Source organism: Myotis brandtii, unplaced genomic scaffold (assembly GCF_000412655.1).
Source record: "Myotis brandtii unplaced genomic scaffold, ASM41265v1 scaffold69, whole genome shotgun sequence".
Lineage (NCBI taxonomy): Eukaryota > Metazoa > Chordata > Mammalia > Chiroptera > Vespertilionidae > Myotis > Myotis brandtii.
In genome coordinates this window covers 521890-547574 of record NW_005370700.1, presented here as the reverse complement: position 1 = coordinate 547574, position 25685 = coordinate 521890, and the positions used below count along the sequence as shown (strand labels likewise).

At 37.5% G+C, this 25685-nt stretch overlaps 1 protein-coding gene across 1 annotated transcript in view; it reads left to right on the top strand.

The window, feature by feature from the left end:
• PHLPP1 (PH domain and leucine rich repeat protein phosphatase 1) overlaps positions 1-25685 on the top strand; it is a 212964-nt gene that overhangs the window by 149542 nt on the left and 37737 nt on the right. The window contains 6 exon segments of the mRNA XM_005881787.2: positions 9779-9925; positions 10543-10773; positions 15645-15847; positions 17568-17628; positions 20164-20259; positions 24075-24230. Coding sequence (XP_005881849.1) covers positions 9779-9925; positions 10543-10773; positions 15645-15847; positions 17568-17628; positions 20164-20259; positions 24075-24230 — 894 coding nt within the window.

Below are 25685 nucleotides of genomic sequence, written 5' to 3'. Positions count from 1 at the left end.
TGAGAAGCTGGTCATGTGCCCCATTAGCATTTGTGCGATTGAACCTCCCAGAAGACCCTGGCAGGTGCTCACTGGAAAGGAGGCTGGTGGATTGCAAAGTGAAATCATTGCTGCACAAATAGAGATGCTGAATTGTTTGGAACAGAATGGCAGGCATAAGTTTATGTGGATTCATTTCAGACATTGTAAAGGGACATCAGGAAAAAATGCTGCACCAAGAAACGGAGATGTCAGCGATAGAGTTCAATCCCAGGGCAGTGGGGGTGTGGAGAGCAGTGTGAGAGCTGAACGGAGTTGAGTCATGCCTTCTGAGGCGTAGGTGTTCCCAGCAACTCTGAAGCAGACCCAGCAATTAAGATGTTTCTCATGCCACCGCAGCCACAGACAGGTCCAAGGGGAACATAGGGCAAAAGGCATTCTTTCCTTCATTCTGCATCCATGAGAGAGCCTTTTAAGTCTTGCACAAATTGTTTTGTTTTCTTGCATAACTGTGATAGCACATACAAGTTGCTCGATCTTATTCCTGAATTGGAACAAAACTATTGAAACATGGCTGTGGGACTAAGTTCACGAGCCAGTGAAGTTCCACACTGAAGGAATCAGGATTTGAGGAGTGCGTGGAAGATAAAGCAAGCACATTACTGACTGATGTCTCTCTCACTCATTGACTTCAATAGGCTTCTTGAGAGTAAGTGCATTCAATACACATTTTTCAAAGTACTTTTTTGCCCGTCCCAACAATTGTCTTTCTAAAGATAAAAAAAAACGTTACTCTGTTAAACTAATCATTTCATTTCAAGCATTTTAGTGGCTCAAAACCACAAGGTGGGCTTGCTCCTAGGAAGAACAAAAACACAGGCACTTGATTTTATACATTCTCTTGGAAAAAAAGGAAAGAGAAACAAAAAGTAAATGTAACTTGTTTTTACCCAGATATTTCTATTTTATTTGAACAACACCAAGCTTTCTCTTTTCCTTCTCTCTTCCGCTAGGGTATGACATTTATTTAAATTGAATGGATTTTGAAAAGGATGCTTTATTTAATAAATGGTATTGCATAATTAGTTACCAGAAAAAAAAATTTAGATCTCTACCTAACATTCTATGTAAAAATAAATGTCAGGTAAAATAAAGATCTAAATGTAAAAAACAAAATACATTAATATTAGAAGGAAATATACGAGAACATTTGTACCACTTTGAGGTGGAATAAGAGGACCTTCTCAAGCAAGGTGAAAAACATAGAGTCCATAAGAAAAAGATTGCCAAATTTGAGCAAATAAAAATTCATGTGTGGCAAAAATCACCGTTAATCCTGGGAAAAAGGAAATGGTAAGCTGAGAGTGTCATGTGACACGTGTGCCATAGGACCCTGAGTGTGGCACACGGCATTCAGGGAGTTCTGCATACAGGTAAATACAAGACAAGCAGCCCAGCAGAAAAATGGGCAAAGTGTTTGAAGGTGAGTTTCAAAGAAGATGAACTTCACTGAGAAATATAAATTGAGATGACCAAGACCTGCCAGCTTTTGGCCTTCACATGAGCAATGCTAGAAAGGATGTTAACATGAAATGTTAGTGAAGGTAGTAGCATGGAAAGAAACTTCTACATTTCTGTAACTTTTTGGTAATCTTGAAGCACACATTAAAATTTAAATTGCACATGCTCTTGGACCAGTCAGTTATACTGTTAGAAATGTAGGTTCACAATCCCTTATCCAGAACTCAGGAGGCCATTTGTGTTTCAGAATTCAGAGATTTACAGATTATTGAAGCTATTACTATGGTGCCTACACTGCATGTTTTATATAACACCTCCAGAAGGGTTTGGGATGGCACTCCATAAGCAAACATGTTCATATTTCTAAAGAGGGAAAATGAGTATTTGCATCAGTCCCAGTCAGCTTTTGCCACCACATGAATCAATGAAAAATCTTTGAATTTTCAGAGCTCGTTGGATTTCAGAATTATGGATAAGGCATTGGGCACCCATAAATATTACAAAGTGAAATCATTGCTGCACAAATAGAGATGCTGAGTTCTTTCTAATAGCATAAAACTGGAGAGCTCCTAATGTCAGTCTGTGGAAGGATGGAATACATTGTGAACATTGGTGCTCTGTGTATCCTGCAGCTGTCAGAGTGAGTTAGATTTTTATGTCCTGACTCAGAAAGAAGAATTGTTTGTATTAGATGAGAAAACAAGTTCCCGAAGAAAGGTATGTGGCATAATCCCACTAAAAAAATTAGGGAGGGAGGTTAGCTCCTATTTATTCATGTTTGTATTTTCTCAGGAGGAAAAGCTTGGGAATGATGTACACCTCACTCTTGTCACTGGTTCTCACAGGAGCTTGGGATTTGGAAGGAAGCTGGAGAGACGGTTAATGTTTTCTTTATATGCTCCTATAGTTTGACTGTTAGAATGAGCATGGAATATTTTGGTAATCAAATACAATCTTTCTCTTAAAAGTTAATATAGTGAGTATTACAAAGCACTGACTGCCTGGCCACACTCTGCTAAGGTGCGGCCACTCCGAATCATTATTAGGGAGCCTGTTTTTCATAATTAATGGGAAGCAGTAGACTAAGCCCAGAGCTAGGCTTACAGCTCCAACAGGTCCTTCATTACTTAATACTGAAGCCTAATAATTTCCAAAGTGTATTAGCATGTCCCCCCACAGGGACAAAAACATGGAAATGTAATCACCCAGGGGATCCTTTTTTAATTGACCCACTTGTAGTGAATAATAACTCCAGAAAATAATATTGATTTTTTTCTCCTCTGACTCATTGAATAAAACAAGTATGGTTTCCTCTTCATGAGTGTAATGTGTAACACTCATTTTAAGCACATTGGAAATATGTTTTAAAATAGAACTACTTCCACCATATTTTACTGTCAAATTTTACTAGTATATCCTTAGTTCCTGAAAGGAAAACTACTAAAGATTTAGATGGATCTAAAAACCAATTAGTATTATGTTTCCAAATACTCAATTTGCTATTTACTTGGCTTTGTGCCCTAGATATATACAGGTATATATAGCCATTCCCTTTAGCTCAGATGGAGTAAGAATTTTGTACTTAAATTTTTGAGTGTGGGTAGATGAGTGGATAAATGCTGAGAAAGGAGAAAAGATGAAGCACTTCTAGGATCCTGATAAAAGGAGCTAGGGAGGAGGAGGTGTGTGAGAATAGGCGGTCTTTGTGCGTTTGTTTATTTTTCTTAAGTTTGATATCATAGAACCTTTGCCTTTTCTTTGCTGCCCTGGAAAACATGGCTCCTCTCCATTGTCTAAGTAGTTTTTTTGAAACCAGAATGAAATAAGCTTATAGAGCTGTGGTTGATCTGTTTTAAACACCTATATATCTTCCTGATAAAGGCAGGAAAATCGGATGCATCGATGTGATGCATTTTAACCTTTCGATTTAATGTAAGAAGTTAAGCACTCTTTCCTTTTGTAGCATTAAATAATTTCCTCAAGAGAGTAGTTTAGAATATTATACCTGGAAATTTAGTGATGAAGAAAAAAAATCCATTTAAAGCTAAGTGAAGACTATAAAATACATTAACATGGTGTACTGCTGTCTAGATTAAAAGAAGTTAAGGGACAAAACTAATGATTGCTCTGTTTCCTCAATGGCAGTTTTAAGGTGTGTGCTGTTCCTGCTTTGCTGTTAATTAGTTATGGCTGTAAAATTGGAGAAAGACAGGAAGAGGTACACATATCAGTAAATCAAACCCCTGGACAGTTTAGCACAGTTTCTGTCTAGATTCAGTATCATTGTTATTATAACTTTGTTTTATAATATGAAGACAGTAAGAAATGCAAATGAAAGAAACGTCGTCAGTTTGGCAAAGCAGTGATTCTATCAGCTCTATTCTGCCATCTTTCCCTATCTCCACTTTGATCTTCTATCATCTCAAGGCGCACCCTTTGTAAATAATCATGCATTTTGCTATGTGCCCCTTAGGATACTTAGTTTGAAAGGGACTTCATTGTTTCTATGTGAACACACACAATTAGACTTTTCTGTCAGTGTAAATTATCAAGTATGTTTGGTCGATTGTACTTTTCTGTGACACTTGGTATTAAAAAACACATGCGCCTTGGAACTTTGCATTAAGTCAGACCTGAGTTCTGAAAGTACACACAGTGCCCATTACCATGTGCTGATGTAATACTGAAATACCAAACCTTGTAACTTCATTTTAGGAATTAACTAAGATTACTCTTTATTAGACTCTGGGTAAATGTTAACTTGATTTCTTTTCCCTACTCTGAGCTCTATTATAGAACAAATGCACACGAGTTCTGTCTGTTTCCTTGAAGCATATTGCTTGCTGTGGAAAGTGAAGTCAGTCTTTTCAGGTGTTGGGTGGTTTGGGGAGCCCTGGGCTGTGCCTGAAAGGGTTTGAATATTCGTGTACTTAGTGTTCCACATATCCGTTGTTGCTGGGAAGGCCACCCACTAGGGGGAAAGAGAGGGAAAAGCATGCTTTCCAGACACTACTCCGAGGCCCTTCTTTGACCTGTGACTTAGAATTATTAGTAATTGATACCTGTTTACATTCAACTCTTTAATAAAGATGTAATAAAAGAAGAGCAGGTGAGATGAGAAGCAGTACTGATGATGAAAGGCAGTAGATTCAAGTTGAATGTGCTAGTCACATGGTTTCTCTGAGCCTGCTTTTTCAATTTATGAGCTTGGGACATGAAAGAAAATGATTTCAAAAGACCCTTTTATTCTCACTTCTGATAACCTTGAGGAATAAGGAAGATCTATCCATTTCAAGTACCTCTCTTTAGCCTTGGTACTGGCTGTGTGAGTATACATGTGTAACAGATGTTTTTAAAAAACAAGCCACAGTTTCTTGTCCTTTTACTTTCTAAAGCATCAAAAAGACTCATCCATTGTCATTGCTAAACCGACCACTATAGTTATTACAATCATCATTAAAATAATTTTTATTGACCTTAAATTTTGTGATGCTTTGATTCTGTTCTGCTTACCTACATTAAACAGCTATGAGGAAATACTTATAGCCTGAGGTACTATGATGTAATTTCATTTTAAGGATTTATTTTTAAGATTTAAAAACTGTGATATTAGTTTAATATAAAATTATTTAAAGTATTTCACCAAATACATATTTTTGTTAAAGCCGTCCAGTTTTATTTTAGAATCTGGATCTGTGCAAATTTGATAACATATCTGGTTCACCTGTTAGCATGACAGAGCTATAAGTATTTTTAGGAGACATAGAGATTTCTAGTCTTGTTCCATAGGTGTGTTGTCACCTTGCTCTCTCCTCTGCATTCTTTTTGAAGGAAGGTAAAAGGAGGAAAAGACATCCACTCCCCATTTTTCATCTAGTATTTCTCTCTTAATTTTGCCTCCAGGTATCTCTTTCACCCATTTTAAGACAAAGGGGAAGTAGATTCTAGGTAGACTATCCCTCTTATCTTTCTCTGGAGGGGTTTTTGAATTGGCAGAGGCCTGTAATCTGACTGCTTTCTATATCTATTAAGAAAAAGTGGGACTCTAAGAAGGCTAAGGGCTAGAGTTTCCAAAACAGATGAGCTTTAATGTGTTCTGATCAAGAACTTGAGCTCTCAGAAACAATCAGTGCTTTGTTAGCTAAACAAGTATGCTGAACACTGTGTTCTTTTCTGGGGAGAGTTTGGGGGAGGGGCCGCACAGGGAGGAATATGAGGAGCGGGTGGGGAGTGTGGTGAGAAAGAGTAAGAGAAATTTAAGATGCTTATATATCAGAATTAACCCTTAAAATATACAGGTGTAGGGAAAGAGTATAAATGGAGGCCCCATACCATATATCTAAATATTTAAGTTATAACCAAGCTAACAAGCTGTTAAATAAAATACAATCTCTCCTCCGACCTTGACAAGTATACTTGTATGATGACTTGTGTGAAGGAGGAGGAAACTTTCCTCTATCCTCAAGGTTCTGACAGCTGGTCTACTCAAACAGAAACATGACAGGTTAGCAAGAGAAACAACCCAGTTCAATACACAAATATGTATGAGAAGCCTGCGTGCACGAGAGGTTCAGAAACAAAGAGAAAATAGGTTTATGTGACATGCTGAGCTAGGGATGAGGTAAGGTACCTTGAGGGCTTCGAAAGGTCATTGCAAGATGTTACCTCTGATATTCTCTTAATATGGGCAAGGCCTCTAATTCAAGTTCTTCTAGGTAGTTAAGGGAGGGGCAGAACAAATCTGTACACCACAGAGGCACATCTTCGGGTGACTTGTTCCCAACCCCCATATCTGCAGGCATTGATTCTAATCTAAAATCCTCAGATCCCTTGGGATTCTATACTGGCTATGGCATCGTGGAGAGAGCTGGCCCAATGGTCCAGATCTCTTCTTTTCTCTAGCTCCATCCTTCACCCTCTAGGGGTGTGGTGGCCACGCAGCCCACACTTCCAAGCTCTGTCCAGTCCTAGGATCTATTATGGGAGGATGGGTCCAAGGAAGAGGCCCACACAAGCCCTGAAAACAGATTTGGTATCATTTGGGTAGGGAATTCCACGGTCCTGTTTACTGTTAGAATGGAGAGAACACTTCTTCAATGGAAATGTTATGGGAACCATGTAAGTTTAAATTTTCTGGTAGCCACATTCGAAAAAGTAAGAAAAAAGAGGTGACACTAATTTTAATTATCTATGTGATTTAATTTAATATATCAAAATTATCAGTTCTAAGAAATTATTAATGAGTTTACATTCTTTTTGTACTAAGTCTTTTTGTATTCAGCAGCCACCTAATGCCCATTGCATCCTATTGGACAGAGCAGAACTAGGGAAGGGTGCCAGACTCCTTGTTCCATGGGGTCTCTTACTCCTGGGACTGTGGGCAGCTCTCTTCACAGTAAGGTCTGATAGTGCTTTTGTCCTTGAATTGATGCAAAGAATAATTGCATTTCTTTATATTTAGAGCTGGTGGCCATTTTAAAACACAAAAGTTATATACATAAAACTAATGGAGGGTAATTGTTAAGAGTTTGCTTTTTCTCTCTCTCTCTCTTCCATTTAAGCTTATAAAACTCACTATTGTTTTCCTTTGTTCTCAGGAGTGGTTTGATCCTAGTAAATTTGTTTGCATAGATGAATACCGCCCCGCCCCCTCCCCGGTTGTTGGGTTGTTGACAGATACTTTTCCAAAAGTCATTGCATTGCTTCCATTTCCCATCTGGAGTAATTACTGGAATTGTGATTCTTCCATTCTTCACTTTCTGAAAAGTCTTTGTACCTGTAGACATGAGAAACCTCAGACCTGTGGATAATTTTTATAAGAGTTTATTTGAGCCAAATTGATGACAGTTCCAGGAAGCAAAAATCTCAGATACTTTTTGAAGAAGGACAGTTGCAGTTTCTTTTATGCATTTGGAATTAAGGAGGAGGTTGTGAAGGTAGGAGAAAGCAAGGCAGGGATTGGATTACAAGATAGTTATGATTGTGTGCTCTCGTGGCTATGCTTCCGAGGGGTCTGAAAAATGGGTATTTCAAAGGTGTGTTAACCTAGATCAGAGGTGGGGAGCATCCAGCCCGAGAAATCATTTGGTCTGGCCCTGCCAAGGCACTAGGGGTGAGTTAATGAAATGTTCGACCAAATCTAGCAGGCATCCAATCAGCTGTGCAGTCATAAAGGCAGGTTCTGTCTGGAAATCTCCAGTCCAATCAGGTGTGCTCTCACAAAGGCAGGTTCCATCTGGAAATCTCTCCAGGACATTGAGATGAAAATGAGTGACAAGGCAGATGACATCTTAGTATTGTTATGAAAATGATTTTGGACTTGGGAATCTCCTGTGAAGGTCTTAGGAACCTCTTCTGTGGTCTCCCAGCATTACTTTGAGAATCCCTCCACTAGGAATAGCAGACCATGTCATTCTAGCTTATGTTGTGTAGATGATAGACAATCAGAATCGACGATAAGCATTCTTGTTTCAGGAAGGCCTAATGAATCAAATTGTAAAATAGAAAACAAATTTTAAAATGATTATTCAGGTTTAGCAGTCATTCTTAAGGAGTTTTTCCGTCTTTAAAATACTATTAGGTCTATACTCCGCCTTCCAAGAAAACAACCTATTATAAAAAAGTCAAGGTAACTCTTTCAACCTGTAAAATAGGCACATTGTTAGCTTTCTGTTTAGAATAAACTATATGTAACTACTTACAACAAAGCTAAACGCTTTTTATTATAGAACTCAACAAATAGGTTGGCCCTGGCCAGGTATCTCAGTTGTTAGAGCATCGTCCCTATACACCAAGGTTGCAGATTTGATCCCCAGTCAGGGCATATATAAGAGATAACTAATGATTGAATTAATAGGTGGAACAACAAATTGATGTTTCTCTCTTCTCCCTCTGTCCCCCCCCCCCCCCAAATCAATTAAAAAAAAACAATAGCAAATAGTTCTCCTGACAGTTTTTTTAAAATGCTGACTGGATTGAATTAGATTTATTTTTAAGATATGTGTATATCTGTTCTGGGCATATAATATGTTTACTTCTAGTATTTAGGCTTGGACAGCTTTAAAAATAATTAGCATACTATAATAACTCATCTGATTCTCATCTCAAATAGAAAAAGTGTGTAAGTTGGCAATGGGCCAAATATAGGAGTGCACAGAGAAGTAAAACTTAATATTTATTAGACAACTGAGAAAATGAAAGAGCTGTTAACAAAACTAGAACAGGAGAGCCCTAGCTGGTTTGGCTCAGTGGATAGAGCATCGGCTTGCAGACTGAAGGGTCCCAGGTTCGATTCTGGTCAAAGGTACATGTCTGGGTTGCAGGCTTGATCCCCAGTAAGGGGCATGCGGGAGGCAGCTGATCAATAATTCTCATCATTGATGTTTCTCTCTCTCTCTCTCTCTCTCCCTCTCCCTTTCTCTCTAAAATCAATAAAAATATATTTAAAAAAATAGAACAGGAGAAAGTGCTGGTCTGGGATGAGGATGGTAAGTTTGGTTGTGGACTGGAAGCACAGGAGAGAAGAGATGACAAGTGATGGGTTAGAGAGAGTTGTTCACACAACAGTGAAATGATTTCCAAGGGAGACAGTGTAGGGAGAGAAAAGAAATGACAAGAGATCTGTAAGGAATACCAAATTGTGGGGTGGGGAAGAGGAGATAAAGAAGAAAAACATTGGAGAAAGGTTTTGGAGAGAGCTAGGAAGAGGCTAGGTGAATCATGTGTCATTAAAGTGACAAGACCTTTCCAAGGGTGTCTGGTTAGCAATACCAATGGCTGCATTGAGATTGAGGAATGATAATTGGTGCTTAAATTTGGGACTACAAACTTACTTGCCTTGGAGAGTATAGCTTTTTATTATTTCAGGTTTGGATTTGAGAGAAGTGAAGCAGAAAAGTGTTTGACTTGTGTGGGATAACCCAGAAATTCAGAAGATACGTTCTTATCCTCCCTCTCTGTTATCATTCACATATGTGTGAATTAAGCTGGCTAAAGGAAAGCTAAGAAATATTTTACTCCAGCAGAAGTCACCTCCCCAACTGTAGAGTGATGTTTGTTTTTTTAATATGATGTTTATATTTCAGATAAAACACTGGTCTTTGAGTCTGAAGCTGTGCATTCCAGCTCTGCTGCTTGCTTAACCTCTGAGGACTCTGTTTCCTCCTCAGTTGAATTAGAGTTGGGCTGGATTATCTCTAACACTGTGCTAAAATTATGTGAAGTTGTGCATCTATGACATTTGTCTTTTATTTCCTTCTGTTTTGTTTTATTGTAATAGGTTCACCAAGTTGAAGAGTCTCAACCTTTCCAATAATCATTTAGGGGACTTCCCATTAGCAGTCTGCAATATTCCAACCCTGACGGAGCTGAATGTGTCCTGCAATGCCCTTCGAGCAGTCCCAGCAGCCGTGGGAGTCATGCACAAGTGCGTACTTGAAACCCCCTGTGGAGTGTCCCTCCGAACCCCTTAGGGGGCTACATTAGGACCATAGCACATGATATTAGTTAACTTCTGTTGGTCATATAAGTCTTGGCTCCAATTAGGTTCTTATGTGGAGTTCATTTGTTAGCTTTTATACTTGTTAGTATCTTGTAAAAAATTAAAATATCTCTGTTTAGAAAGGAAGATCCCTATAGATGAGTGTGTCTGAACATGGGAGGAGGGGTTACTTGCTCATTTTCTAGGTTCTGCTGAATTCTAAGACTTAGAAGTTAATTTTTTAAAGTAACAATGAAAGATGGGTATTTGGGCTGATTTCATCTATGGCACTCACACTGCAATTAGCTCACGTTGTTCCCATTTATGCCTATCCAGGATAGGAAAATTAACCATAATTTTTGTTTTCAATAAATGTTTAAGATGTTTATCTGATCTTTTCTCTCTGATGTATTATTGCCTCAGGCCCTCCCTTCATATATTTTGCAAAGAAAGTGCATTTTCTTTTCGTAGTAATATGATCTAGACTTATGGGACTTGTATGTTGATAATAAAAATGTAAAATTTACATATTCTCTTTATAATTCTTATGTTTTCTTTAATAGCTTACAGACATTTTTGTTGGATGGAAACTTTCTGCAGAGCCTTCCTGCTGAGTTGGAGAACATGCATCAGCTTAGTTATCTCGGTCTTTCTTTCAACGAATTCACTGACATTCCTGAGGTATTGGAGAAACTGACTGCTGTGGATAAGCTCTGTATGTCTGGAAACTGTATGGAGACCCTTAGGCTGCAGGCCTTACGAAAAATGCCTCACATTAAACATGTGGACCTAAGGTAACTATTTTTAAGAAAAGATCCCATTTGAGTGGCCGATTTATATTTGGGGGGTAGGTTATAACCCCTTTGGTAACATTTTCCTGCTAAGGGCTGCAGGCTGGATAGTTATAATTAGAGCCCATTTTTCTATTTCTGTCCAGAAGGAAGAATAATGATTAATGGTAGGACTTGTTCATACCTGATACTTGCTTTTAAAATGTTCTCATTAATGGAATGATCAGATGTTTTGAAGGTCTTGCTTTGTTTTGTAGGTTTGAACCCAGTTTTAATTTGCATGAATAGATAAGGGCATGAATAGATAGGGGCCATTGAACCAGGGAGAGTTATTTATGGGGAAATAAAACCATATCACTAATAGCAAAATGGATATTTTACTCTCTTAGTCCTTCTTCTCTGTGGTTTGAAACAGTTAACATCATTGAGCATATCTCCTTTCTTAAATTTGTTTTTCTTCCATCTTTCCAGCCAGGTGGTTCTGCCTAGTTTACTGGTCTTTACAAAAATGTAGAACTCACAATTTCTTGTTTGGCTAGAACCTCCACTCTCACCCCTTGCAAGAGCAGGGAACCTGCAGTTTGAATCCCAATCACACTAAACTCAACTGGAAACCACTAGTACAATCTTTGCTACATCAGAGATGCTCAGTAGTCATCCCTCAGCGCGTAAGGTTCAGTTTCGCTTCTCATGTAGAAAGAACCAGTCCACAAGGAGGAAGCTATTCTAAGTCTCTCTATTTTAAGGAGAAACAAGAGCCTGTCATGGGATTGAATTACTGCAGAAACAACATTTGGGGCTTAGACTTGCATACTAACTTGACCAGTTTGACACTTTTTCAACCAAACTAACTCTCCCACTAGCTAGAGGTTGATGACCATATATTCCCCATGTTCAATCTTGGGTGAGATATTTGGTGTCTCTGTGCAACTGTTAGCATTTCTAAATTACAGTTAATAGAACCCAATTCATAGAGTTCTGGAAGGAATTGAGGTATAAACCTCACTCTCCCAGCAAATGTGATTGTATTATTATTATCACCTCACTGAGGATGCTTTTCTACTCACAGAACCTGCTCAGCTGTCCTTCTTGCATCTTTACACCTCTCCATTTGTCAAAGGTGGTTCTTTCCTGGCCTTGCTACCTACTTTCCTTTCTGTTGATGATCCAGGCCCTCACTCAGACCTGTCGAGTTGCGTCAGTATAAAGTAACATCATCTTTTATTCTTTCTTCTGCATTCATGTGCTCTGGCCTAGGAAACCCATTCATTCCTGTCCCACAACTTGTTGCTTGGCTTAACCTGTCCTCTGACTAAAGGAGTAATCAAACCTGTCACACCTGGGAAAGTGATAGCAGTTTTGCAGACCTAGATTTCTTAATTCAGGAAATGCAAATGGGCTAATTTATTGACTTTGATAATGTGACAAGTGAGGGAACTGAACACTTTGTCTTAACTTTCTTTCTAAATTGTTAACATTACTTGCCTCTGAGTCACTTGGATTTAAAAAAACCTTCATATTTAGAAAAGACTTTGGTCATTCTGTCAAGGTTGAATGAACGTGAGTAGATAACTGCTTCCCGCTAGGCCACTGATCTGAGGAGGGGAAAATCTGGTCCAATTTGCTTATAAGTCTGCCTTAATATTTTAAATTGAAGCTAGTGGAATGATTTAGGAGGAGTTTCACTTAGTTTCTGTAAGCAAAGGGCTAATTTTATTGATTCATTTTTTATTCCTTCAGATGGAAGTGTTACATCAGATTAAAAGTGATCACGTTTCTTTTAATCTTATTCTTTTTCTTGTATTGCTGTTCTTTGAGTTTGGTATTTCTTCTATGGCATCATTAATAATTCCTCCATCTTTTCTTCTCTGTTCAAAATGTGGATGTTACCCACGCCTCTCTCCTTGATAACTTCTCTGCCTGTAGTCTCATGGCTTTGTCATTCACCTTTCATCTCCTTGTTAATTATTCCCGTCTTTCTCTAACTCTTATTTTTCTTTTTGGAACTAATTCCACTTTAGCTGCCAACTGGATAATTTCACCTTGGTTTCCCCTACTGATACACTTAACCAAATACATGTGAAACAGAGTTCAGTTTCTTTTCTTTATTCAACCACTTCTTTCCCCTGGATTCCTGTTGTTCATAGCAACACCACTTCATGGGTTATTCAGACCCAGCTTTGACTCTGTTTCTAGTTTACCACCAGATTCTATCAGTTCTTCTGTCATTCTAGTTTCTCCCTAGTCCTTTCCCTTTCCTTCTCATTGCTACTGTTGTTTCCTAGCTGAGCAAGCACAGTCTTGCTCAGAGCCTTCAATTCTCCAATTTAAAGTATTCAAGCTCTTATATCTAGTTTCTACCTACTAGTCTGTGAATCCCTTGAGGAGGAGGTTCTAGCTCAGAGCTGCTCAAAGTGTGGTCCTCTGACCTGTGCTGGCAATCCAACTATTTGCTACTTTTCCATAGCAAGATATGTATAGAAATTGAGACAACATTTTAGAAACATACAGTGATTCAGCATTGCCACAATATCCAAGTAAGCTCATAAAAGTATATTCATTTCATTGTACAGGGAACAGACTAGTTTCCATGTTGGTGAACTTGCATGGTGAGCTGCTTGTGGTGTGAATTGCATGCTGGTCGTGTACAGAGTGACTACCTATCAGTCTATGTCATAGACTCTATGACATCAGAAGTTTAGAAAATAGGTCTTTCACCATAGTAACTGGGAAGCACTGCTCTTATTGGTTCTTGATCCACCAGAGTTAGGTCTTAGCAGATCAGTGTTAATTGATAAGTATTAATTGACTAGTCCACTTTCATAGCCATATTCTCACTTGCCTCACATACTCTGCGCTGTTCATGTATGATGTTCACCCCATGCCCTTCTCTTCAGTCCAGAAGCCATCCTGCTGCTTCCTTGGGACCGTTTTCTTCTCCCATTTACATTTTTTCAGTTCAGCCTACCCTTGGGATTCAGATGCGATGTTTCCTCTTCCATTGCATCTTTTATGATTATTCTCTGAATTTTATACATCATTTATGGCACTTATCACTTACTTGTAGTCCTTATACTTTATATATGAAAGCATATATGATTTTTCCTTACTAAATTTCAGAAGCTGTTGAAAGACACCTTGTTTTATTTATTTCTTACGAGCATAAAGCCTTAAGTCATCGTCATCATTATCACCATAGTCTTTCACTGTTTGCAAAGTAATGTTCAATGAGAATTTATGAAATAGATAAAATGACTGTGTTAATTGAGGGGATTGTTGGAAGGAAATTTTAACCATATTTTGACTCTTTATAAGTTTATTGTAAATAGTTGTATTATTGTGTGAGCCTGAAAACTTTTGATATTCAAATCCTGGTAAGACGTGGCAATTTAAACCAAACAGTGGGAATGTTAACTTCCTTTTTTGTCTCTTCATTAAACCAACCATTTAATTATTTTAGTATTACTACAGTGAAATTGTGGGGGTAGCTGTTTCAAGTGAACATGATAATGCCACATTACAAAGATAATATAAAGTGTAGAATAGGGAGATCATGGGATATAGATTTCAGTTCTTGCAGTCTTTTATATCCAAAATGAGATTTGTTTTTTTCTTTTTATTCTGCATGCATATTCTGGAATCTAGCCAGCATTTGGAAATAGTCAAAAGCTGGGATGAGGCCAGTTTTTTAATCTTACAACCTGGAATGAAAAAGAGAAGGAGCCAAAAACATCCTCTCGGGGACATTTGAAGAGGCCGTATGCTGTACTTGCGGGTTGACGAATCCTCACTCTGTGCGGTCACTCATCCTGTGTGTCAGTGGCTTTACGCTATTGCTATTAATAATTTAGTCCATCATTTTATTTTCATTTTGAAAGGTCAGAAATTCTATCAGAGAGCGCTGGGCTTTTTTCTAAGCTCCAGCCTTAATATTAATGCTCTTCTAACCCAAGTGCACAGTCTCAGTATTCTGTTCTCATTACAAAGAGCAGTAGAGGGTTCTTGTTTGTAAAGAAGTTGGGCATAGCCTAGCAAGCTGGGAATTGGGATTTTCATCTGTTTTTCTCCCCTTTGAAGCTAAATGTGTCTTTGTTATATCAGTTTCTAGTCCCCATTCCTGTGTACTTACCTTCTTGGCAGCTCATCCCCAGCCACTTCAGCCCATTAGCTATCTGGTTCTCATGGCTGAGATTCTGCCAGCTTTTCCCTGTGCCCTGCTCCATTCTAGACTTGTTGCTCTCCACTGTTGTCCTTCATTTTATAATTTCTCAATGAATCCTAGATGCCAATTTTAGTATTTTCTGCTGTCTGCTCTTTCAAGCAATATTTTAAAGATACAGTTTTGGTGATCAGTTCTTGGTTCTGAGCCTGTCGAAAATCCAGATATTTGCATTCCAGTCTCTGGTGCATATGTGCATCTCATTCATTATTTTTCTTTCTAAGTTCACCCTTTAATTCTTTCATATATGACTGCTCATCTACCTGCTCGCTATAGTCAGTGCAGCTGTAATGTGCTTATTGGGCTGTTCTGGATTTTGTTTCTTGTATACTTTCAACCAAATTCTTTGGAAATAAATGAATTTCTTTCCTCTTGAAATGAATTAAGGTAAAATCATGCATTTCCTCCAGCCTTAAGGGTCTAAATTGTGTTTCAGAATATATTGCCAAGGTTAAGACCTCATGGAATTGCAGCTAAAGATAACCAGAGAATCTGGCCTGTTAAGGAAGGCTAGATGGTGAGATTAAAGAAATCCTGGAGGACTAGAATATAATGCGACTGGAGTCCCTTCTTATCTCACCGTATTAGGGTGTAGCTATTTATTTATAGTGTTGCTGTTAATTATAGTCTCTATTTGTGTCCTTTTCCTCTCAAGACTGAACATAATTAAGAAGTTAATAGCAGATGAAGTGGACTTTCTCCAGCATGTCACTCAGCTTGATCTGCGTGACAATAAGCTTGGTGATCTAGATGCCATGATTTTCAACAACATTGAAGTTTTACACTGTGAAAGGAATCAACTGGTGACGTTAAACATCTGTGGCTATTTCCTCAAAGCACTCTATGCCTCTTCTAATGGTATGTAACATAGACCACATCAAAGTTTCTCAACTGGTTCCAAGAATTTTCTCAGTGCCATCATCTCGGCCTTGCTTTGATATTTCTTTAGTAAAATAAGTGTCAAATTTTGCTAAGATAAAAAATCACAAAAGAAAAACTCTGGTTTGGTACTTAAAGGAATCAAAATTTTATTCCTAATTTGTTTTGTCATATTGTGATATTTAGATAAGTTGCTCCCCCTTTTGATTGGGCACCTCTGCTTGAAAGGAAGTGGGGAGAGGGTGACTATTTCTTGAGCTACCTTGTTAATGACAGTAAATCTGGAACCTTGATTTAATCCTGGAGAGTGAAAGCAAAGGAATCCATTGTGTATTCTCTTCAGGGTCTCAGATTTTGTGCTCCACTGACGAAGTCACCTTAAGAAAAAACCTAAATTATATACCCAAAAGCACACCACAAAGCAAGAGTCTTACTTATTTAACAAGCTCTCTTTTTTAGAATTTGGAAATCATGGCCATTCTGATCAAGAAATGGTCATCGGGGCATATATTTGCTAATGTGAAGACTTTAGTTCCTACCAGCATGAATGAAAACAAGTACTTACTACTACAAGTTAAGCAGAATGTTTAACAAGCACTTGTTTTTGCATAGTGTAGTATATGAGTTCTAAAAGATAAGGAATTTTTAAAAATGAGTTTGCTGTCATCGCATTGGAGAAATAAGCCAAATCTTAAACAGCTCCAGGCCACTGAAGGGTTACAGGATTTGGATAGTCATAGGCACAAAGTAGGTGTTGAAGAAGAAAGAATCTGAATGTGGTGTGCTTGGCAGATGGGAGAAGACAGGGGGGTCTGAACTCTTTGGAGTGGTAAGAAATAATTATGGGATGCATGGCTTGAGTCCTGGTGAAGCTTTGAAGAGGCATGTGATGGAAGTGACACTATAGGACCGTTAACATGAAAGTAGTGTGCAGAGTGCATTTGTGGGAGAAGAGTGGAACCACCCACTCCTGCTCAGGTTATTGTAGTGGTCTTCACTGAGCTGATAGGAATTGTCAGTCAGGACTACAAATGTTGATTTGAGACTTAGAGGTGGTACCTGAAACCATGGAAGTAAGGTAACTGGAAAAGAGAAGATGGTAAAAGTAGACTTACAAACCCTTCCACGTAGCTGGTGCCAGAATAGAAAATCAGGTGAGAACTGACCCTGTGATTAGAAACTACTGTGTCCCCAAAACAAAGCCTTACCTGGACAGTGGTGACACGTTTCATATAATTTTGAGGAAGGGTTCTCGATCTGAGTATGTCATTTGTGGTCCTCAGGACGTTATTTGTGGTCCTCAGGAGTGCTGTTTCAGTAGAGTGAAAAAGGCAAAAGCGAAGATTCATTTGGTTTTATGGAAGGAACACTGAATGTTAAAAACAACAACACAGTATTCATACAGTTCATCTTCCAGATAAAATTTAGCATGCCTAACAATAGAAGAACCACAGTAAGTGGATGGGATTGAGGTAGGAAAGTAGAACAAGTGATTCATTTTAAACCTTGAGTAAGATCTTGTGATTAAATTAGAAGTTCTCTGTCCTTTCCTGGAGTTTCAAAGTAGAACAGATGGACATATTGTACTTCCTAGCCTAAACAAACAATGGAGAAAAAAGCACAGTAATGATATTCTGCACACAAAGAGGCTCTGTGTCACTTGAATGGTAACGCTTTTGTGTTTCTTTCCCCCTCCTAGAACTTGTTCAGCTTGATGTTTACCCAGTTCCGAATTATCTGTTCTACATGGATGTTTCAAGGTAAGAAGCCAAGGCTTAGAATGCTCTAGAATTGGCTTGAAAATCACTTAGAGAATTCTGTCTGAGCATATGCATACAAACCTTTTCTGTTTTCAAGGTAAATAATACAAATTAAATTCAAAAGTTTTTACTTACCCTCTGAAAATGTATATAAATATCTGTCCATTAAAATACTACATTTATGTATGTAGTTCAAGCCAGAAGAATCAAAGTATTATGTTGGTGGGGATGGCAATTTGTACACCAAGGCTTGGGTTTGGAAGATTAGTGAGTTCGGGTCATGTGGTTAGAAGGTCCAGTAGTTCCTTAATTATATTAACCTCATCTTCATGTCTTTCTCCAAAATGATGTTGATTTTATTAAAAAAATATTGTATTATATTTCTTTGATTTTCTTCCCCTTCCTCTTTGTTACTTTGTACATATATCTCCTTGCTAAGAACCCTTAGAAAGTAGCCACAAAGCTTCCAAAGTAGTATTTCCATGCCGCCTACTCATTTTTCTCAGTTTATTTGTGAATAAGCTCACCATCTTACCTTTTATACTAATGCACTACTCCAGTCCCCAAAAATATTATACAAGACTTTTTCCTGAAAACATAAAGTATGTATTTACACAAATTAAACTTTAATAATCTTAACACACTAAAATTGAAAACTAACTTTTAACATAATTCCAAACAAAATACCCCATACTTTCTGAACAGCCACAGTATTTGGGAGGATATGGTCCTCTCAAAGTGCCACTGTTAACTCATCTCAGTGTGTAAATCGGATATGTTAATGATATGCTCATTCATAGTTACATAAGAATGTGTTCGAATTTAGCTATTGTGAAAATTGTTACTATTACAATTTTCTTAGAAACTTATAAAATCCTTTATGAGTAGTAGTGCTTCATGCATTTCCTACTAAATTCATGTCAATAGTTTTAAAGTACTTGAAATTCAGTATTACCTGGTTAAGTTATTCTTTTTTTTCCTATTAGCTTTGGTTGTTATCTTCATCTTTTAAATAAGAACAGCACTGTAGTGGAGTTTGCAAGCAAAGATTTATTTTGAAAAGTTTTATTTAAGAGCATTGACCATGGAGTGAATCTACTTTCCCTTTATTTATAGTATGTAATTAGCAACTGGTTCCCATTGAAGCCCCTAAGTAAGACAGAATTGGAAACTCTTACATCATGATTGTTCCTGAAGTCTCCCACTTAAATACTATTCCCCTTCTTTGTAACTCTCCTGTCCAGAATCTTCACTGTAGTGTGCTCTCCCTCATTCACCTTCCAAACCATGGGACTTTGTGTTAGAAAACCTCTGATTCCCCTCAGATAGCCCTGAGTATTTCAGTCTCCTCCCTTTGTGTGAGTATTTATGTTATCTGAAGGAAGTGAGCCATCATCCAAAATGGTGTTTATTAGGTCCTTAGAGCTCCTCAAGTTCATAGTTCCACACTTATTGCTATGATGAGGTTGCTTATACTGAGAGGCACTTCCACTCTACTGTCTTACTAAGATGTGGTTAATTACTACAAAATAAAATCATTAATATATCAGTCTTTAGGGCTCCAAAGCCAGAACCTGATGTGCCTGTATAGACACTAAGCAGAAAATAGCACATGTTTTTTGTATTTTAATTGAAAAGTTGATATAATAGCAAAAATAAAGAGCATGATTTTTAAGCCTCACATAATGCCATCACCCCAATATCACAACTATTTTCACTTTTGCTCTAATATAATCCTTGTCCCAGGCATTTTATTTTTCTGGAATTGTGGGTCTGTTTTTAAATAATAATAGTCTTAACATCCATACCATTTTAGATTCCTTGTGCCTGGTCATTTTGCTTTTTTTTTTTTTAAGTGAAAGGTTAACTAACCATCTATAATTAAGGAGACATTCAAATATAATAAATTTGTGTAAGAACAGGTCAATTCATTTAATAATTAAAGTCATGATTAATTTAGTTCACTTGTTTCTGGTAGTTATAATTACCACCTGATGCCTAAGTAAATGTTTTCAGATAATTCTGAGCGTTAAGGGCCAGGGCACTTGCACTGCTGCCATCTTTCCATTTCTCTATGGTTGTGCTTTCATGATGCCTAATGGAGTTGAGAACTATTTCAGTGTTAAGGGTGAAATGTAAATTGGAAAATAAAACTTTTATGCCATTTGACTGTTCAACTTAACTAGAAGTGTATGCTCGTTCGTTTCCAATCTAAGACCTCTTCTTTCTAAACTTGAGTGGGTTTATAGACTTTTTAGAAAAGCAATTCTGGGAGCCAAAGTAAAAAAAAAAAAAAAAGACTTTAAAAATGATGTAACTATGTCCTTTCCTACTTGTTTTTTTTCTTTCTTCTTATTCCTTATCACAATTTTGCTTCTAGATTAAGATGAATACTCATATCCTTTGGATTTATACTTGCTCTACTTTGGTATTTCATTTGAAGTTTTATTTAGTCTATGTAATTATTTTGAGTTTCAAACTATATTTTAGGCCACATTCCGATCAAAGAAAACTATTGTATATTCTTATATTTAGGAACTGCTTGGAAAATGTGCCTGAGTGGGTATGTGAAAGCCGAAAGCTAGAAGTTTTAGATATTGGCCATAATCAAATATGTGAACTTCCTGCACGGTAAGTATGACAGATTGAGTTAGAGAATCTCAAATTAGATAAGCAGTTGTAAAAATTTCTGATTCAGTGTTTAACTTGTTACTAGGAACCCCTAAAAGAGTTTTTTTTGTATGTGTGTTTATTTTTTCCTTTTTATAAAGTTTATTGGGGTGACCTGGTTAACAGAATTATACAGATTTCAGGTGCACAATACCACTGTATTGTGTGTTCACCACCCCAAGTGAAGTCTCCTCCCCTCACCATTTATCTCCCCTATATCTTCCTGCACCTTCCTCTAAAAGAGTTTTTTAAACCTTATTTTTTAAACCTAATATTTAGTATTTTTACCGCATGTGGTGTCTTCAAGTTATAAACTTCCCTCGAGAAGAGTGAAGTGAGGCTTTGACTCCCCGTCAAACTTTTCAAAGTCATGCAGTAGGTGGTTCCTGGCAGAGATTTTTAAATAAGCTGCAATTTTCAGAGACGCGGCAAACAGTACGATTAGTGACTCTTTCATCTTCACTCTTTCAGAATCCTCCCCTTCGGTCCATTAACTTGACATGTCTACCTTACTCACAAACAATGTTTGGTTTTCCTTGAACATAACTTAGGGGGAGAAAAGATTATTAGATTATTAAACCTAAAAAGAGCAAACTAGATTCTTTTTTATTTCATAATTTTCACTTTAATGCCAAGATTTCAAAAACAGCCATGTGATGATGTCTAATATCCATAGACATAGACATCTTCAAGTTAACTAATTGTGGTACAAAGTATTTTTGGGCTGTGACTAGCCATGCAATCAGTAATCTGTCCTCGTGCTGGCCTGTGGACTTTCTGTGATGATTGAAGTGGTCTAATCTGTGCTATCCAGTGTACTATGCACTAACCATATGTGACTGTTGAGCACTTGAAATGTGGCTACAGTGACTGAGGAACTGAATTTTAAATTTTATTTCATTTTAATTAGTTTAAATTTAAATAGCCATTTGTGACTAGTGGCTGCTACAGCTCAGATCTAGCTATTTGCACCATTCTCAGTCAATCACTGAACAAAGGAAGTCAGTTGTTTCTAACTATGTATAGTCAAAAAATATCAATGAAAATACTGTAAAAATATGTCACTATTTGGATTTAAGTTTACTTTAGGTGCATGATCTTTAAAGGTATGTGATTGGTATTCCTATAGTCTCTTATAAAGAGCAAAGATGATGACATATACATGCTTGGTAAGCTTAATAAAGGCATTAAGAGTTCAGCTGTTTAATATGTAGTCACTACCATTAGCCACGGGTCAGGTGAGCAATTGAAATGTGACTATTCCTAATTGAGAAGTGCTGAATTAGAAAATATACACATATATCAATAATGTTGTATATTAATTACATGTTAAAATAATATTTTGGATATGTTGAGTCAAATAAAAAGTACTATAAGAATTAATTTACCTAAATCTTTTCATCTTTAATTTTAAATTATGTATGTGGCTTGCCTTATGTTTCTGTTGGATAACACTGTGTTAAAATATAGTTCTCATAAAGAAAATCATGGTTTACATTTTCAATCCCCGGAAAACTCAGTTCATTTTACTTTTTCATCCATACATAATACCCATAAAGTCAATCCATTTGAAAATGCTTTCTGCCTTAGAGTTTTATGTTGACTGAGCACTTAGGTGACTCAGTGCAACTCATCACCATTATCAGCAGAAGGTTTGGTGATGTGCCCTGTGGACAGCATTGTGTATGTGAGTGTGTGCACGGGGTATGGGGTGCTTTTAGAAGACAAATAGCAAAGATGAAAACAGGCTACTACTAAATAGGGGGAAAATAATTTGTTAAAAAATCTTTTCTGATCTTCTTTTCTATTTTTTCCGTTTTGTTCCCCATTCCAACCACCCCAATCCAGCAGATATAGCATATTGGAGTCTAAGGCCTTTGTTTCACTGTCGGCTACAACAAAGATATTATATACATAAAACAACAATTAAATAAATTCCAGATAACAGATATTTTATCAAATTATCCCCCAGAGTTTCCTTTGATTTGTTCTACATTAGTACAGGCCTTTTGGGGGAATGAAACAAATGTTTATTCAAAGCAAATCCCAAATGCTCTATTGTCAGGGAATTAAAACAGTGTTTGTTTTTGTGTGTTTCTGTTTTTAACCCGTGGGACAAACACAGTATGTATTGTTTTCTCATTTATTGTGACGTTTAGTTGCAAACTTTGGGTTAGCCCATCATTAATGTAACATTTTAGACAAGATAGTGATTCATTAGAAGTTGACTTACTATTCAAGCCCTGTTTATCTAAGTGTATGAAGGGTTTGACAGAACAGAAATTAATATTTAGAAGTGGAAATGTACTAAAAAGAAAAGGAGGTATTTTAGTGTTTAGTATCCAAAAGAATTTCACTAAATCCAGTAATTAGCATTTAATACTCATTTTAGTTATCAAATCTACTTTTTTATTTGGAAAAATCAGGATAAAGATTTTTGTCACCAAATTATCCATCTATTTAAGGATAAAGTGTGTGTGTGTGTGTGTGTGTGTGTGTGTGTGTGTGTAAATAATAAACAACCCAATTCTAAATTCCACTGCAAGACAGTAAAATTGGTGAAGCAGATCCTGAATTATTGGGTTGAGTGACCATGACAGAGACCCTGTGTTAACTGTGACTGACAGTCCTAGATAATCTGTCTTGTCACATTGATATCTAAACCTGCCAAGTGAGGCATGTTAGATGTCATTAATGTTGACCTGTGTTGTCACAGCATTGGAACAGTTTCTGGTATCTTTGTGAGCGAAGAATCTGGTTTTAATATTTAAAGTGAATAAAGTTATGGCTGTAACATAGAGTGGTTTTAGCAGCAGATGTCAGTGAGTGAGGTCACAATGGTGGGAAATGGTCTGTGGGTTAGGAAGCCTCATTCTTTGACAGCAGTGTAAATGAATTCTCTCTCTGAAGTGATCCTGATGCATATCATAGCCTTACTTTCCCACAGGCCCCAGATTTCTGTATTGGAACCCATGGTTTGTTTTATTCTCTACAACTGTTGATGTCTGGCATAGAGTGTACTTTTTAGATTAAGTATTCATCATTTATTGCAGTTTTGATAATCCACAGAAGAAACACACAACCAAGTTTCCAAAGAGCTCTTTAAGGCACAGCAGAAAATAGTGGATTAAGGGCATTCTGTTTTCTTTAGGAGGGAGTGTCTACTTTGGTCTAGGGTTAAACCAAAGAGAAAACAAAAATATACACACTTAGGGAAGTGAGGAAAGGGAGAAATAATTATGATTGTGAAATGCAACTGAGGAAAAATGTAACATTTTCCCAGTTGGCATTTGTAAAAGATTAATTGGATAGACGGATCCTTTATTGAATGTTGATCCTATAGGTAAAATTGTTTGACTGCATTTATTTAGAATCTGTTGTGGGTAAAACAGTCCGAGTTCCGTGTGTATAAGACACAAGCCCTACCTTGAGAATCCTGCACCTTTTAAAGCTTGCCTTATGAACCTAGGAAGATTAGACTGCTCTCTTCCAAATCTTCTATGAAACGTGTCTTTCTCTTTCACTAAATAGAGCTTCTTTGTTAAAATCCCTTTTCATAGTTTTTGCCACCCTCTTTTTTTGAAAGTATGGAAAATAAAGAAATATTAACAGCTCCAAGTTTGAGCTTCTGTTAAAGTGAATTTGCAGTTGCTCTGAGTGAATTTGTTTTTTGGAGAGATAATTTTAAGTATTCTCCCACTCCTGTTCACTTTTTCGTATTTATCCCACGTTAGCTCTAAGTAAGTTTCCTTCTGTCTCTGTCCCTTGTTGCACAGCTTATTCTGTAACAGCAGTCTCCGGAAGCTGTTGGCGGGACATAACCAGCTGACGAGTCTACCTGAACGGCTAGAAAGAACCTCAGTGGAGGTCTTAGATGTGCAGCACAACCAGCTCCTGGAGCTGCCACCCAACCTGCTGATGAAGGCCGACAGGTAACACGGCGTGATTGTTTCGGTTATTCATCTGAGTTGTAAAATGCCCCCTCCTTAGCATTCTTGTCTCATGATCTGAGACCATTTTCGGGGGGTGGGGGAGTGTATAACTCCTAAACATACTGCTGAATGAATTTTTACATATATTCTAAATGCCCTGTCACCACCACCCCGGTCAGGATGGAGAACATTTCTGGTACTCCTTTCTCTTTTCTTCCCCTTTCTCACTTTTAAAACCATTTATTCTCTGCACTTAATAAGTTATAATGATTTTTGCTGGAATAATTATAGAGAAATAATGGAATTGTGAGAAAATGGGCTTTTTACATGGTAATTGACCAGTGGTATATCATTCCTCTGACAAAAAGAGCAGTGTTTCAAGATCATTTAGCGAATTGTTCCTGCTTTTGCATTTATATCAAAGTACAATGTGCAGGTAGCTCTAGACATGAGCTTTTTGTTGTTATGAATACTGTAGGATTTGATGTCTTCCCTGTGTAGAAATCTAAATTACATTCTCACCTTGTATTTTCTTAACTTTAACTTAGGCAAACTTTGGGTGCAGCTTAATAATGAAAATACACCTGTTTTTTGGGGGGACTACACTCAATCTGTAGAAGCAAGTAGGTAATGGATTCAAGTTTTAGGTTTCTTTGAGTGAGAGAATATCATTTCTGAATCTGGCTAAGTCTGCTACGTTCATGGCTAATAGAGTAGGTACACAGCACTGAAACTCTCTAATAAATATTAATCGTCCCTTATTTATTTATGCGGATTTGTTTGGAAAAGGACAATGCTATGTATTTTTTATTCTATAGAAGCAGTCAGTAAGCAGTCTTGAGTGCCAGGGCGGGTCTGAAAACACGACCTTGAGGGCTCTTAGTGTAGTCAAGGAGACCGTTTTCATGTTTGATGTGTTTAAACAAGGCATTGAGTGGAGCAACACTAATTTACATTGTTCTACAGGTGATTTTGACTCCCCAGGTCTTAGAACCATTGTGTGAACTGACTTGTGACCCTGTGCCGGTCACTCTGAGTCTCGGTTTTCCCACGTTGCCTATGTCATAGTTCCCAAATGGAATCTATAAGTTGGCAAAGGGAGGGTTGTGTGAACTGGAATAGTCCTAGTAATGCAACATGGAAAATCCAGGACCTGAATTGGCCACTGGAAGAGGACCATTGCTGTCATGGGGAGCAGAAGAGCTGAGCTGCAGTGTAAGCTAAAGGTATTTAGGCAGACATCTCCATAGTCTGGATAGTCAGGCCTATCCAGAGCCAGCTGTGTTTTGGAAATAAGTGCTAATGTGGGGGAACTAGCTGGCCTCTGTTGGTCTTGGGAAGAGGGTTGGCTGTGCTAAGTGCCTCTCTAGTACAGAAGGTTCTGGAGTAAGGGGTCTGGAATTAGAGAAAGCAAGCATCCTCCTGCTTTTCTTTTATGAAAATAAAGCAAATGAC